The sequence below is a fragment of the Miniopterus schreibersii genome (assembly GCF_964146895.1).
Source record: "Miniopterus schreibersii genome assembly, chromosome: 22".
NCBI classification, from domain to species: Eukaryota; Metazoa; Chordata; class Mammalia; order Chiroptera; family Miniopteridae; genus Miniopterus; species Miniopterus schreibersii.
The window spans coordinates 13,764,666-13,778,870 of record NC_138124.1 but is presented as its reverse complement, the minus strand read 5'-3'; the positions used below and the strand labels follow the sequence as shown (position 1 = coordinate 13,778,870).

The window sequence follows — 14,205 nt, the reverse complement described above, 5'->3', positions numbered from 1 at the left end:
TCCTACCTGAGGTGAACAGAACTATGGCCTTGAGGCAGCTGTACTCGGCGGAGTCGACGTGCAGGGCCTTGAGCTTCTCCACTTGCTCTTGGAAGATCCGTATGTGATCCATAAAGGCGACCACCCGGTCGGCGGACATGGGCGAGGCGTGCAGGCCGGCGGCGGCCAGGAGCGGGGCGACGTGGAGGGGCATGGAGCACTGCGCAGCGTTGAGCACGAACAGCTCGCTCCAGGTGAGGCGAAGCAGGGCCACCTGGTCGGTGATCTGCAGGTCCGGGAAGAAGGGGATGTTGCGGGCCCACTCCACGGCGCTGAAGAGCATCCTCGCGGCCAGTTCGCAAATGTTCTCGATGCCCATGATGTTGTTGGGCTGCATGCATTGGCTGCCGAAGCGCGACGTGGGGTAGGGCTCGGCGCGCAGCAACAGAGAAATATATCCGGACAGGTACGAGTGGCAGTTGAGGGGGTCCCCGTTGGTCAGCGCAAACTGCCCGTGGGTCGGCTGGGTGGGCGGCATCCTGCCTCTCTGTACCGCTGTGGGGAGGAAAGGAGACAGTCCTTGGTTAATGACCAGCCTGGGTCCCCAGCGCCCCTGGCAGGGCCTGCCCCAGCCCGACCCCCACCTGACCCAGACCCCAAGGGCGCGCGCGCGCACACACACACACACCACACACACGCACACATATGCACGCAAGCCCTGCAAGAACGAGCAGGCCTGCCAGGCCCTGGACTGCGCCTGGGACTCCCCCGGAGCCCGGCAGCACCTCTCCAATCGCCACCCAGGCCAGGTCCCGGCGGCACAGCGGCACACTTGCCTCCGAGGCCCGCTCGGAGCTGGGCCGCCGAGCGCCCAGAACCGGCCACCGTGCCTGGGGTCCCCGCGCGGTGGGCGGGATGAAGCATTCTGGGGGCATCTTCTTTCCTGCTAAACAGCTGATATTTCTTATTGATTGGAGGAGAGGGAGCGGGAGGGGCGAGTCTGGGGGGGTGGGGTGGGGTGGAGAAGGAGAGACGCTTTTGCAAGAGACACAAGGGTTCACCCCAGATTGGCCTGTGGCCGCCCGGGAACGACTCTCCCCCCAAAACCCCCGCAGCCCCAGCCCCAGCCCCCAGCCTCCAGCCTCAGCCTGGAGGGGGGACTCCCGGCGAGAAAGGAGCGGGGAGCTGGGATCTGGCGGCGGCCCGATCAGCGTGCACGGAGCAGGCGAGACCGAGGGAGAGGGCGGAGAGAGGCAGGCCGGCCGCGGCGAGGGGAGGCCGGGGAGAGGCGGGAGCGAGCGGCCGGCGCGGCGCAGCCGGCGCAGGGCCGGGGAGGCCGGGAGAGGCGGCGGGGCTCGGGCCGGGGCTGCTCGCCGGCGCCGCGCGGGGAGATCCGCGCTCCCAGAAACACAAAGAAAGCCCGCGGCCGCTCGCCGCAGCCCGGAGCCCGCGCCCCGCGCCATTGGCCGAGCCCGGCTCGTGGCTCTGGGCGAATCCTCTGTCACAAAGACCCAACTCGCGCGGGGCGAAAGCGGCCGCCCGGGGCCCTGGCCCACCCTTCCCGGACTCCCCAACGCGCTCTGCTTCCCCCATTCACTTCAAAAGTGAAAGGAAAAAAAAAAAAAAAAAAGAAAACAGAGGAATTTGCTTTCTTTCTTTTTCTTTCTTTTTTTTTTTTTTTAGCAGAATGTTAATCCACGGAAGGGTCACATGAGCGCAGCCCGGGCGGCAGCGTTAATACGGCGAAGTGCATAAAATTGCCATTTGTAATTTGAACCGCCTGTAAAAAGTACAATCTCAGGTTGGGTGTTTTTTTTTTTTTAGAGAGGGTGGGGGCTGGGGAGACGTGGGGAGGAGGGACATGTGTTGAACATGCAGGAAAAACCAGGAGAGAGACACACACACACACAGAGAAAGAGAGAGAAACTGCGAGGAGAGGGCGAGGGGGCAGAGAAGTACAGCAGGATTTAAAACAACTGCAAGCACCACCCCAGCCCCTCAGAAAGGCGAACTCCAAGGAACCTCGCCATCCACGCAAAGAACGGGAAACCGGCCCAAAAGACACAGTGGAGGGGACCCGTTGGCAAAGGAAGCGGGTCCGGGGTGGGAGGGGGTCCCGGGTTCACAGTACGGGACTTGTTTCTAGTATCAACCCCCTCGGAGCAGCAAAGGCCGAGCAGAGCTCGGGGCTCCACAGTGACCGTGCCCAGAGCAGCAGGCTGGCCAGACGCACCCAGGACCCCCGGGACCCTAGGTGCGCGAGCGAGCGCGCGCGCAGGAGGTGGGGTGGGGTAGGGTAGGGTAGGGTGGGGTGGGGGAGAAATGAGAGGTCGATACCTTCCCGTCTCATGCCCACTTTGAGGCACTTTTTGAGGCGACAGTACTGGCACTGGTTGCGGTGGTGCTGGTCGATGGGACAGTTCCGGTTGGCGCGGCACGTGTAGCTCAGGTTCCTCCGCACGCTGCGCTTGAAGAAGCTCTTGCAGCCCTCGCAGGTGAACTGGCCGTAGTGCTTGCCGCTCGACTTGTCCCCGCACACCACGCACTCGATGTGCTGCTGCTGTTGCTGCTTGTCGCCGCCTGGGCCGCCGGGGCCACCCTGGCCGCCGGCCGCCGTCTGGGCCGGGGTGCTGGCCGGGCCCCCTTGGCCGGGCGTCTGGGGCGTGTGCGGGGCGCCGGGTGGCGGGCCGGGCACGGGCGGCGCCTGCGAGGCCTGGCTGCCCTGCGAGCCGGGCACCTCGTCCTGGGGGTCGCGCCACGTGCTGACTACCATTGCCATATCTATGGGGGCCGCGTCCGGACTTCCTGCTCCCCTGGCTGCGGGCGGCGGCGGCGGCGGTGGCGGTGGCGGCGGCTCCCGGGGTCGCGGGCTCCGGTGCGCCGCCTTTTGTGTGTGCGCGCGCGAGGGTGCGAGAGGGCGCGGGCAGGGCGCCCCGGCTGGCTCCGGGGTGCCGGCTGGTTGAGGTCGGTTAGTTTTTTTTTCTTTTCTTTTTTTGTTTCTGCTTTTGCAAAGTTTTGGCGATGGCTCGTCTGGCCCGGTGTGTTTGTTTTGTTTGTGTCCCTCGGCTCAGCTTTGTCGGTTTCGTGGGAGAGGCGAGGAGGGGGGTGGGGGTGGGCAGGAGGGTGCTTTCGCCCCGGGAGGGCAGGGGAAGGGTCGGGGCAGAGCGAGTGGGAGCGGGACGTGGAGAGAGGGAGGGGAGGGCGAGCTGCAAGTCGATTGTCTGGCTTCAAGAGAGAAGTAGGAGGCAAAAAAAAAAAAAAAAAAATAGAAAGAAAGAAAAAAATCTCTCCAAAGATCTCGCTCGCGCTCTCTCCCTCCCTCTCCCGCTCGCTCACTCGCTCGCTCTCAGGGCTGGTGCGCCGAGGAGTTGGAGGAAGCAGCGCAGGGAGCACGCGGAGGAGAGGCGACTGTCCGGGGGCCAAGTCCAGGGCAGCCCGCAGTCAGCCATTCAGAAAAGCCATGGAGATCGGGGCGACCGGGAGAGCCGAGGCGCCGGGCGCGGGCAGGCCGGGGCGGAGGCCGGCGGCCCGCGGAGTGGCCGGAGCGCTGCCCGGGTCCGGGGGAATCAGCATGAAAGTGGTCCGCGTCGGGCGCTGCGCGGCGTCGTCCTGGCGCTGGGCCGCCGCCGCCGCCTGCCCCGGGCGCCCGGCGCGCGCCTGGCTCGCTCCGGCCGCCGCCGCCGCCCGCTCGCGCCGGATGGAGGCCGCTCGCCGATCCCCCGCGGGCCGCCCGCGCCGCCGCCGCCGCCGCCTTCGCCGGAGCCGCCGCCGATGCCGCCGGGTCGGGCCCGGAGCCGCCGCGTCTAGCGCCGCCGCCGCCGCTGCTGGAGCCGCTGGAGCCGCTGGAGCCGCCGCCGGAGCCGCTGGAGCCGCTGGCGCCGCCGCCTCACACTCATAGGGAAAGTCAGCGCGCCGGCGGCGGGGCACCGGGCGGGAGCGGGGCGCGCGGCGCGGCGCCTAGAAGCACATCCTCCGGGCGCCGGGCGGGGAGGAGACGGAGGGAGAGCGCGAGAGGGAAAGGGCAGCGCGGCCGCCGGAGAGAGGAGGCAACTCGGCGAGAGGAGGAGGCGGCGGAGGAAGCCCACGCGCGCGCACGCACCGCGGAGAGAAAAGAACAGAATCAAAGTGATCAAATATGCTAAAAAGGGGGGCGCGGGAGGAAATGCGATTTATAGGCGCGGGGCTGGCAGCGGCGGCTGCTCCGCGCTCGGCTCACCGAGCTCTCTATATAGTGAACTTTGACACGACTGCTGCAACTTAGCGCACGTTGCCATGGCGACGGCGCGCCTTATAAGGCAGCCGCCGGGGTTGGCCTGGCCCGGCGCGCGCGCGCCGCCCCCTCGCCGTCATTGGCCGGAGCGCGGGCGGCCCCGCCATGGCGGCCGCGGGCTCAGCTCGGTCCTAGCGCGAGCTGCGTGGCGGCCGGGGCTCCGGGGGCGCCGCGGGAGGGGGGGGCGGCCTGGGGGGGGGACGGCCGCATGCACCCCCTCCTGCCGCCGCCGCCTAGCGGGGGATGGGCCCCGGGCGCACCGTCCCTCCCGGGCGCGCTCTGCGCCCCGCGCCCGAGGTTTCCGCCCCAGCGCGGAGAGGAGCGCGGCGCGCAGACAAAACGCCTCTTAAAGGCTCCGCGAGAGGCTCGGGAATGGGAATCGGGGACTTCGCCTCTCGCAACTTGGCGATGCCACGAAACCCGCCGCTCGCGCGAGCGCGTGCGCGCGCGCCGCCCGGGGACCCCGGGCGCATCTCTGTGCCGGCGGAAGGGAAAAGTTCCCCGGATTCTTCGCGGAGGGGCGGTGGGCGGGGGCGGGAAGGTGCCGCGAACCGAGCTCTGCGGGCCATTTTCCAAACGGGAGATTTGGCCAAATCCGGGTGATGGCAGACCCTTCTCTTAATCAACTCTGATCCTTGGCTTGGTTTGGTGGCTTTTTTTATTTTTTATTTTTATTTTTAAAAAGAGAGGTAACATGCCATTCAGAGCCTGTCTTTTCCTTGCAGGGTTAACATTTCACAGGTATGCGGCCTGACATTTTAATTGTTCAAATAAAACATCTCGGATGCTGAGAAACAGAAGCAGACTTCATCTCACAGTCAGGACGCAATTAAAATACATTTTCCTCAACTTTTTCCCCTCTCTGGTTGGTTTTAACCAACCTCCTGCCACACACCCAGTCCTGGCCAGAGGGGGAACGGCCGACCTGCCGGCCGAAGGGCCAACAGAGGCAGCCTCCCGGGCTCCCCAGCGCACACCCTCCGCACACGCATGTGAACGCACATGTATGAGGCCACATTTGTCAATGTTCACAGACAAAGACTTCAGCCACTATGTTTCCAGGTCATGGAACAGTTGAGGACGGACTTCATTGTTTCTTAAGTCCCCTTAAAGCATTCATAGGGCCATTAAAACACACCCAGAGCCTCTGCCCCAACTTGGAAATAATACCAGGGCAACTCACAAGAACCACACACCGGCCATATTCTACCCCAAGAAACCAACTTCCCAGCCCGGGCCGTGCTGCTCAGTGGGCTAAAGTCACCCAGGCGGCTGAGCCTCTGAAGTCCAGGGCGATGGGTTTGAAACATCCAACATCCAGAGGTCGCCCCCCCACCCCCAGAACACACTCTATTCCCACACGCCGCTCGCTCGGTTCGATTAGGACAAATGAGTGGGTGACGATTATTTCATATTCCTAAAAGGAAATCCGTGACTCCGTCACGCACACTTTGCACCAAGAGAAAAACTGCAAGTGGCTGAGCCAAGCAGGTTGGTGAACAATTAAAACATTTTACACAAAACACACGCCAAGCTGCAGGAAACTCGAACACGTATAAATAGTAATGAACAGCCCCGAGAAAGCATCCTGGATAGTTCCAAAAAAGAAAAAAAAAATCCAAAAAGATGCAGGATTTCTCTTTAACATAAAATTGACACATGCAGGTTGCATTTTGCATTCAATACCCTTTCCACACACAGGCAGGATACGAGGTGCACATGTGGGCAGACAGGGGCTAGTTTTCAGGGCAGGAAATAAAATTCTCTCAGCCCTCACCCTTTCTCCCCTGAAACCACCTATTTCACCAAAGCTGCAGGTGCTGGGATTATTGGAAAGTTGTAAAAAAAAAAAACAAAAAACCAAAACAAAAAACCAGAACCCTATAGTGGACAGTGGGCTATAAACCTGACGTGTAATGAGACTGCCAGGCTGAGAATTTCAGGTTATCGGCTCAACAGAACTTTCTCCCCCCAAAAACAAGAATCGTGCAAAAGAAATTATTCCAGGGGAGGATTTTTCTGCCCCCCTCTTTCAACCTCTGTGAGTCGAGAAGTTGCCTGATGCCACAAATGTCAGTGGGTGAGGGGCCCACTGAGCAGGGACGTGGTGGGGCTGGGGTCGCAGAAGGCGGCCCGATGGGCACTCCCGCCTCGGCTTAGTGGGAGCTGGAATAATTGGTCACAGGGAGATGTCCCCCTCGCCTCCTGTGCAGACGTCCCCACAGCAAGGTCCACCTTTGACAAACAGGCACTGGGGAAATTTCGAGGAGGAACAGCTTCCCCAGTGCCCTGAGAGATATCTGGCATCTGAGGTCCATTTTGATGGCCTCAGACTTAAAATGAAAAATTTTCCCAGCCGCCTCCAACAGAACTTGCAGCCTGCGAGGCTCACGGCCACAGGGCTGCCGGGGAGTCAGAAGTGCCTCGCTCTCCATTGTAGGGGCTCATCCACAGCTATGCAGCTACTACCAAAAAAAAAAAAAAAAAGCAAAAACAAAACAAAAGACTATTCACTGTAGTTAATTTTACTGCATAAAAGGACTACAGACCGAGAAGGGGGGAATAAAAAATTTTAAAATGTGTTTTTTCGAGATGCTCATTTCCCTGCAATAAAACAGCTCTGAGACTCGCCGAGAAATATCAATATATTGTCACCGTTTAGAAAAATAAAAATAAAAACCCAGCCCAGGCTTTCATTGCAGATGTAAGTTCACTGTAACGAGACGGATGGCAAGCTTTTAATTTGGCCGGAGAAAGTTGGAAAAAAAACCATTTTGTCTCATTCTGGGAATGAAAAGAGGGAGAGACGAAAAGCCACCCAGGGATGATTTCTTTCCAGAGGGGAGCCACCGAAGCACCGTCTGCAATTTCCCCACCGACTCAGTGGCCATGGGAGCAGAGCCGGGCCAGTGCCCAGGGCAGCCCCGGGCAGCCCCGGGCTCGGTGGGGACCAGCCCCACGCGCCGGGGCTCAGTGGATCCCCCTGCCCCTCACTCCAGCCCCTGTGTGTTTTGCTCTTGGACCACATTGGAGCTCCCTAAATAGGAAAAGGGAGTTTCCATTGTGTCCCTCTCAACTTCCAAGTCAATGCAATTTTTAACCACTGGCTTGTGGTACTTTGAAAATCACCAGGGGCTGTCAGAGTTGGGACCTCTGAAAAATTTACAGTGCTAAATCAGAGCATATGCTGGGAGGGGAGAGAGGAAAAAAAAAAATTGCTTAAGATTGGAGCAAGTACAGTGTCTGTCTGCCCCCTAGTGTAAGCGTCCTCGCTGCCTAAAATCCAACTTTCAAAGAAAGGAGCTCTTAAAGGGGACCGGCTGGAGGCTCACGTAGGCATGCCCAGCAGAATGAAACTTCTCTTGCGCGCTTTCATCTGAATGGGTTTTTCGCAGGATTGAAAATTAATTGGCTCTGGCGTGGTTGGACCGGACCCTGGATCTCTCTCGCCACCTCTTGCGTTTCCCTGAGTCCCTGGCGGAGGGACGGGAGAGGTGATGATTCTCGCGCGCCACCCCCCCCACCCCACCCCGAACTGGGTTTTATGTGCGTCTCTCTCACTCCCTCCGCTCTTGTTTCTTCCTCTGTCTCTCTCTCGCCTCTGTCGCCGGCTTTTTTTTTTTTTTTTTTTTAAATGAGGACCCGTTCCTTGCACGCTCTGGACACAGCCCAGAATTGCTTCCCAAGCCAGCGCGCGCCGGCGGTTGCAATGGACAGCATAGAGGTAAACGTTTGCCTGAGAGCGCGCGCCAGCTCCGCCACCCCGCCGGCTGGATGGATGGCTGGATGGATGGCTGGATGGATGGCTGGATGGCTGGATGGCTGGATGGATGGCTGGTGAGTAACCCTCCTTCGTCGCGACTGTCCTCCCAGCCTGACCGAGAGCGCGCCTCCCCAGCCGCGGCCCAGGCGCCCGGGCGCAGCTCGCCCGCCTCCCTCCCTCCCTCCTTCCCTCCCTCCCTCCCTGCCTGGTTGTCAGTTGCACAAGGTTGCAAAACGCAGCTCAGCGGGCCGATCGAACAGTAAATTCTGATCCCTGGTGCGAGCCTAGCAGCTCCTTCGCTAGGAAAACCGAGTCATCTATTGCTTGGGAAAAACACGCTTAGAGCACTGGCTACCGGAGGCGATGGGTTGGCGCAGACAGGACGCGGAGAGGGGAGGCACCGCAGTCCTTACGCTTCGGTTTAATCATATTTTGGCACCTTCGCGATTGTCTTCCCCCCCCCGCCCCCCCTCCCTCCACACCGCACACATGTAATAAAATATGGCCATGCATTGAATCGACTGCCCCCCCCCTTTCCCCGAACCCCTCGAACCACAGTCCAGGCATTTCATACACAGTTAGCAACCCGATTTTTTGAAAAACACACACACACACAAAAAACCCCGAGTCATCCCCAACCCCACACGGCACAAGGAGAGAAGTGAGAAAGGAGAGAGAGAGAGAGAGAGAGAGCACAAAAAAAAAAAAAAATACTGTAAGCAAACATACCAAAACCATATTTCCCTTGTTCAAGGTCCCAGATGGCTTGCATCTTGCTTCTAAAAGTGGAATACCTCTCCTTTACTTTGGCGGGTGAAATAGCGCTTTTGTTGGACCCCTGGAAAGATGTGTCTTTGATAATTAAAGAGACTCTCTTCCTCGGTGTTTATCTACGCGATTGTGCAAACTGATAAAAAAAAAAAAAAAGAAAAAAAAAAAAAAAAGTAGGCGCTGGCTAGCCTGCGGGGACCGGGCGGCGAGGCGCGGGCAGAGCTCCTGCAGCCCCGGGAAGTGCCTCCCCATGAATCAGGCGCGCTCAGCCTCGGGAAGCCCTGCGCGCTAACTTTAGAGAGAGGACGTTTCAGGGAGCCTGCTGAGGAATGCGAGCCTCGCCTTTAAGGAAAAAAAAAAAAAAAAAAAAAAAAAAAAATTTTTCCCCAAACCGTAGGTAGGGAGATGTCTGGAGTGATCCGTGTCTCTCATCTCATCCCTTAGAAGGGAAAATGCGTTGTTACACCTTGTTTGGGGCTGGAAAGTGGAGACTTTCAAAACACCCGTCCAATTGGGGTAAAAAAAAAAAAAAAAAAAAAAAAATCCAAAAAAAAAAAAATCGCCCAACTTAATGAGTTTAGTCCGAAGAGGCTGGAGCGCGCACGGCGCTGAGCCCGAGCGGAAAACCGCCCGCGACTGCAGGCGAGGCTGCGGGGCGAGGGGACCGGGGCGCAGCCGCCTCCCGCAGGCCGGGCGCAGGGGCCGGGGGCAGGGCGACCCTCCCGGGGCCCGGGCGGCGCGGGGCTGGCGGCGGACGGCGGGCTGCAGACTCGGCAGCCCGGCGGGCAGGCTCTGCTCGCCCTGGATCAAAGATGCAACTTAAATAGAAGGGCAGCGGGTTTTTTTTTTTTTTTCCTTTCCCTAGGAATCCGTTGGAACCCTCATTCCTTGTTACTCTTAACTCAAGTTCCCCTCGGCGATTCCCCCCTCTCCCCTGCAGATGCGCCCCCCCCCATTCCCAGTCCCCATTCTAGAACTTTCCTGGAGAGAAACCCTGTGCCTCTGGGGGGGGAGGGGTTCCCCATTTCTGGTCGTCAGATAATGAATGGTTAATTCACCCCCTCCAGCCCCCCCACCCCCCTCAAATGAATTAAGGCAGCGGGGATCCAGGAGCCGGAGAACCTGAGAGGAAACTATGTTGCCCCTCGTAGTTGGATACAGTTTTCGCTAATGGATTTTCTGTTCTGTTTTGTTTTGTTTTAAGAGAGGGATAATGGGGAGACGCGGATCTTTTATTTTAGGAGCCTGGATGGTAAGATGTATGTCAGACTTGACAAATGGAACTAAAGCTCTTCGGCTGCGTCTTGTCCTTGTCTTAAACAGGAATTAAGTTAAACACAGTGCTGAATGTTAATTACATGTTTACTGGCTAATGCAAATTACAAATGGTTTTGCCACCCCCAAAACTAGGATGAAAACTCCGAGGACTCTGTAATTATATACTTTGAGGGAAATAACTCAGAATATTGATCATAAGAAGCGTAAATCTTTTTTTAACTATTCATTAATACCATAAATATGGGCTGCAGAAGTTTTTCCTTGCGGTTTGCCTGTCAGTTCCTCCGAGTGGATGGATGGCGGCGAGGCCCCTGGGGAGGTGGCGGACCCCTCCTCGGCGCCCCCGCCCCCTTTAACCCCAGCACAAGGTGGAGGGGCAGTTGGACAGGGGGGCTGGACCCAGGGCAGGTGAGGGTGGCCACAGCCCAGCCTCTCCCCCCTCCCCGATGGATGACCGCCTTCCCGGGCCTGGGCGCCCCGTTGGGATAACCTGGCCCTCGGGTTCCCCGCGGGGCTGCAGCCCCGCGCCACGCGGCCCCGACAGCTCCAGTTCTCTTTCTCCGGGCGGCTAAGGCGCGGGAGGGCTGGGGAGCCACAACTGGTTTCCCCGCGCTGGGCAGCAAAGAGATACAGTTTTGCTTTGTTTGGTTTTAACCTCGGGCCCCCGGGGGTCGCTCAGCGGCCTGCTGCAGCGACTGCGATCCCGGGGGTCAAAGGTGAGGGCCGCGCTAACCCTAAAAGGCCGGCCTGGCCCGAAGGCCCCGCGCAGGCGGGAGCGGGCGGGTGGCAGCCCCAGCCTGGCGCGGCCGAGGGGGCGCCTGCGGACCGCCCTGGGGGGCACGGCACCGGGAGCCGGTTTAAGTGCAATATAGAGGATTTTTTTTTTTTTTTTTTAAAGTGCCCTAGGCTTGTGGGACTGGAGTCCGCTTTCTCCGGGAGAATTCCCAAGGCGCTGGTCTTTGTCTTAGAAGGAATGGAGTTGCTGAATGGCTGAAAGGGACAGAGAGGGTCGCTTCGAATCGATCTTACATGTTCTTTCTGTCTTTTCGGATCAACGCCCTTCAATGGGCGCGGAGGTGCTCTTTCAACCAAAAACTTGTGCTACATTTTGTGCCTGTATTGGTGCTAACTACAATGGGCACCGGGCAGATTTTTTTTTATTTTTTTTTCCCCCCTTTGCTCTCCAAAGCAAGAAAGCGCCCTAATTAAATTGTTTTATATGGACAGTCAGGACGGACCAATTAAGTATGTATTAGTATAAAGACGGAGTCTTGCAGATAACGCGGTTGAGAAAATCATGCGTGAGACAAAAGGGTAGGGGAGGGGCGCGTGGACCCAGCAAGGTCGCGCCCCCGCTTCCCCCGGGCCCCGGGGGCGTCGCAGAGGCCGGGGCCTCAGGTGAGAAGGGAGCAGGCCGGCTAACAGGTGGGCGACGGCGCTGGAGGCCCCAGGCCCGCGCCTCTGGCCCGGGAAGGGCGGTGGAGCCCAGGCGGTTGGTATCGCTCACAGCCTCCTGCTCGGACGAGGCAGCGGTCCCAGAGGTGGCCGGTCCCGCAGGAGGCGGCGAGCGCGCCCTGCCCCACTTGGGGTCCAGCCCTCGGCCTGGTGTCTAGGTTCAGGGTACGGCCCAGCCCTAAGGAAAGAGCGCGCGCCCCGGGGAGGCCGGCAGGGCCAGAGGGGCACAGGCACTGCCCCCCCCCCCCCGCGCGGCCGCAGCCCCCTGGAAACCAAGATCAGGGTAGGAGGCCCCCTTCTGACATCTCCAAACTAAGCGCCTTTTCGCTCCTAAGGAAACGGAAGCTTCTCGGCGAGGAAAAGTAAAGTTTCCACCCGACACCATGAGGCCTGAGTGGCGTCGAGGCCCAGCCGCAGAAGTGGGGGAATGACCGAGGGCAGGGAAAGAGGCAGCGAGGAGAGTAGCTCCGGGTTCGGTGAAAGCGTCTCCGGGCCTCCTCCGCCCCCTCTCCGCCCTCTGGGGTGTGGGCGGGCCGAGTGCCTCTGGCCCAGAGGCGACGACCCCCAGAGCAGGGGCCTGGGCCTCCCCGTGTCCGGCGCGGGGCTGTGATAGGTGGTCCCCGGGGGCGCGGGCGCAGCGCGCGCGGCAGCCCCGAGGGCGCAGCGCGCGCGGCAGCCCCGAGGGCGCGCGGGGCGCGCAGGACGCCCTGGATCCCGAGCGGGCTGGGGCGAGTAGGGGCGAGCACTAGAGCCTGGAGAGGCGGCTGAATGTCAAAAGTAAAAAGGTTGAAAAGGCAATTTTCCAGGCGCGCTTTCGCCCCCCTTTGCTGGTTGCCGAGGCTGTAAATCAGCGGCCGGCGGCGAGGGCGGGAGGAGCCCCCTTGGCCAGCCCGGCGCGGGCCCCCGCCCGGACCGCGCGCACCTCCCGGTGGGCCCGGAATCGACCCGAAGCCTAGCTGAGGATGTCACTGCACTAAATATTTACTGATCACACACAAATAGCCGGGGCTCGAACGATTTTCCTCTGTGAGGAGAGCCAGAGAGAAGGGTAAATCATTTTATTAGTGTGGATAAAGCCCAGAGCACACTCCGGGCTGGAGTGTTTTAAGATGTGTCTTCAACGGGATGAGAGGAGTTAGGGAAATCGATACCCGGTGATTAGGAGCCCCCGGGGTGACGAAGGGGGCCGGGGCTTTCAGGGATTTGCTGAGGCTGAGAGGGGGGAGCAACCTCGAAGGGGCGCAGGCCTGTGTCCCTCCCTCCTCGACGGGCGACGCCAGGGCGCCCGCAGGGGCCGGACCCGGGCTGCGCGGGGCCGAGGGCTGGGGAGCCACAGGCTCCACACCGCGAGTGGCAGTGGCCAGGTGGCCACGGGAGTGGGTCGCAGGCCCTGCGCGGGGACACGGGCAGGTTCCTTCACTCCGGGCCCAAACGCGCATTTACCCCCACGGCCCCCCGCCGAGCCCCGTAGCCGCCTGGAACTTTCTCTTTGACACATGCCTGCCCCTCATTTCCTTGAGTATTTCTAAAGACGATGCAGCGGCCCAGCCTGGCCAGCTGCTTGTCCCTGCCACCCGGCCTGTGTCCAGAGCAGCCGCAGGGTGGCGAACCCGATGGGGACCTGTGGATCCCAGGGTCTCCGCTCCAGGGCGGGTGGGAGGAAGGCGGGGACAGGGTGACGCACACCAACAAGGCCTCCAGGGCGCCTTGGTTCCCTCCAGGGTGGGAATCTAGCTTTGGGGGTACCAAAGCCACCGTCCAGCTGTGCCATGGGTCAGGGGCCTGAAAAGCCTCCAGGGTTTGCTGAAGTTAGCCAGGCTTTGGGGGGGGGGGAAATGGGGGGAGCAAACTCCCCCCCCCCAAGCCTGGTCCACAAACTTGCAAGCAGCAAAGTCCTGGCAGGAAAGTAGCTTTGTGTTTCTGGGAGCCTAGCTCGCTACCGTGGACAAGCCTTGAGGTTCCAAACAGCTGCAAACAATGAGGAAGACACTAATTTGGGGGGAAAGGAGGGGCCAAAGTGAGGAAAAGCTTTCTTTCTCTGCTCCTGACTTTTTCCCTGAGAAACTGATAGCTTGATTGATTATGTATCTATGTATCCATGTATCTATCTATGTATCTATGTAACTCTCCATGTATCTATCCATGTATCTACCTATGTAACTATGTATCTATGTAACTATGTATCTATAACTATGTATCTATGTATCTGTGTAGCTCTGTATCTCTGTATCTATAGCACCTCTCCCTCGGTTGCTCGATTGTCTTGGCAGCTGGAGGACTCAGCTCAGGCCCCCCCCCCCCCTCACTGCAACAGGAAATACAACTGCAGATCCAATTAATGGTTTTCCAGGAGGGGGGATTTTTTAGAAAAATTATGAATCCCAGTGGATGGGAGCGATGTGTTCAGGTGGGAGGTGACTGGAGCCTGAGTCCCATCCTCAGTAATCTCCTCGTTCCTGTGATGGCAGCTCCAGCTCTGACCTGGGGGCTGTCAGGACCCGGGTCTCCATTAACCCTTCTCGGCCTGGCCCAGCGGAGGTTAACTGCACTAATGTACCAAAGGGGCTGCAGCAAAAAGCCAAAGGCAGGGCGATGGGGCGCTGGCCCTCACCGGTCCTCTCCTGTCCCCACGCCTCCTGTGGCAGCAGGTTCCACTCAGGGAGACAGCAGTCTCAGCCGTCAGGAGATG

At 59.7% G+C, this 14,205-nt stretch overlaps 1 protein-coding gene across 7 annotated transcripts in view; it reads right to left on the bottom strand.

The window, feature by feature from the left end:
* The window catches only part of NR2F2 (nuclear receptor subfamily 2 group F member 2), a 494,304-nt gene that overhangs the window by 3,969 nt on the left and 476,130 nt on the right, over window positions 1-14,205 (bottom strand). For 4 of the 7 annotated variants that reach the window (XM_081124791.1, XM_081124792.1, XM_081124793.1 and 1 more), the window contains one exon: window positions 7-534. In XM_081124791.1, coding sequence (XP_080980917.1) covers window positions 7-517 — 511 coding nt within the window. In that variant the 5' untranslated portion in view covers window positions 518-534. Of the gene's footprint in view, window positions 1-6; window positions 535-815; window positions 979-2,316; window positions 2,845-8,741; window positions 9,101-14,205 lie in introns of those variants that run through there. The other 3 variants (XM_081124790.1, XM_081124788.1, XM_081124789.1) reach the window with 3 other exon arrangements.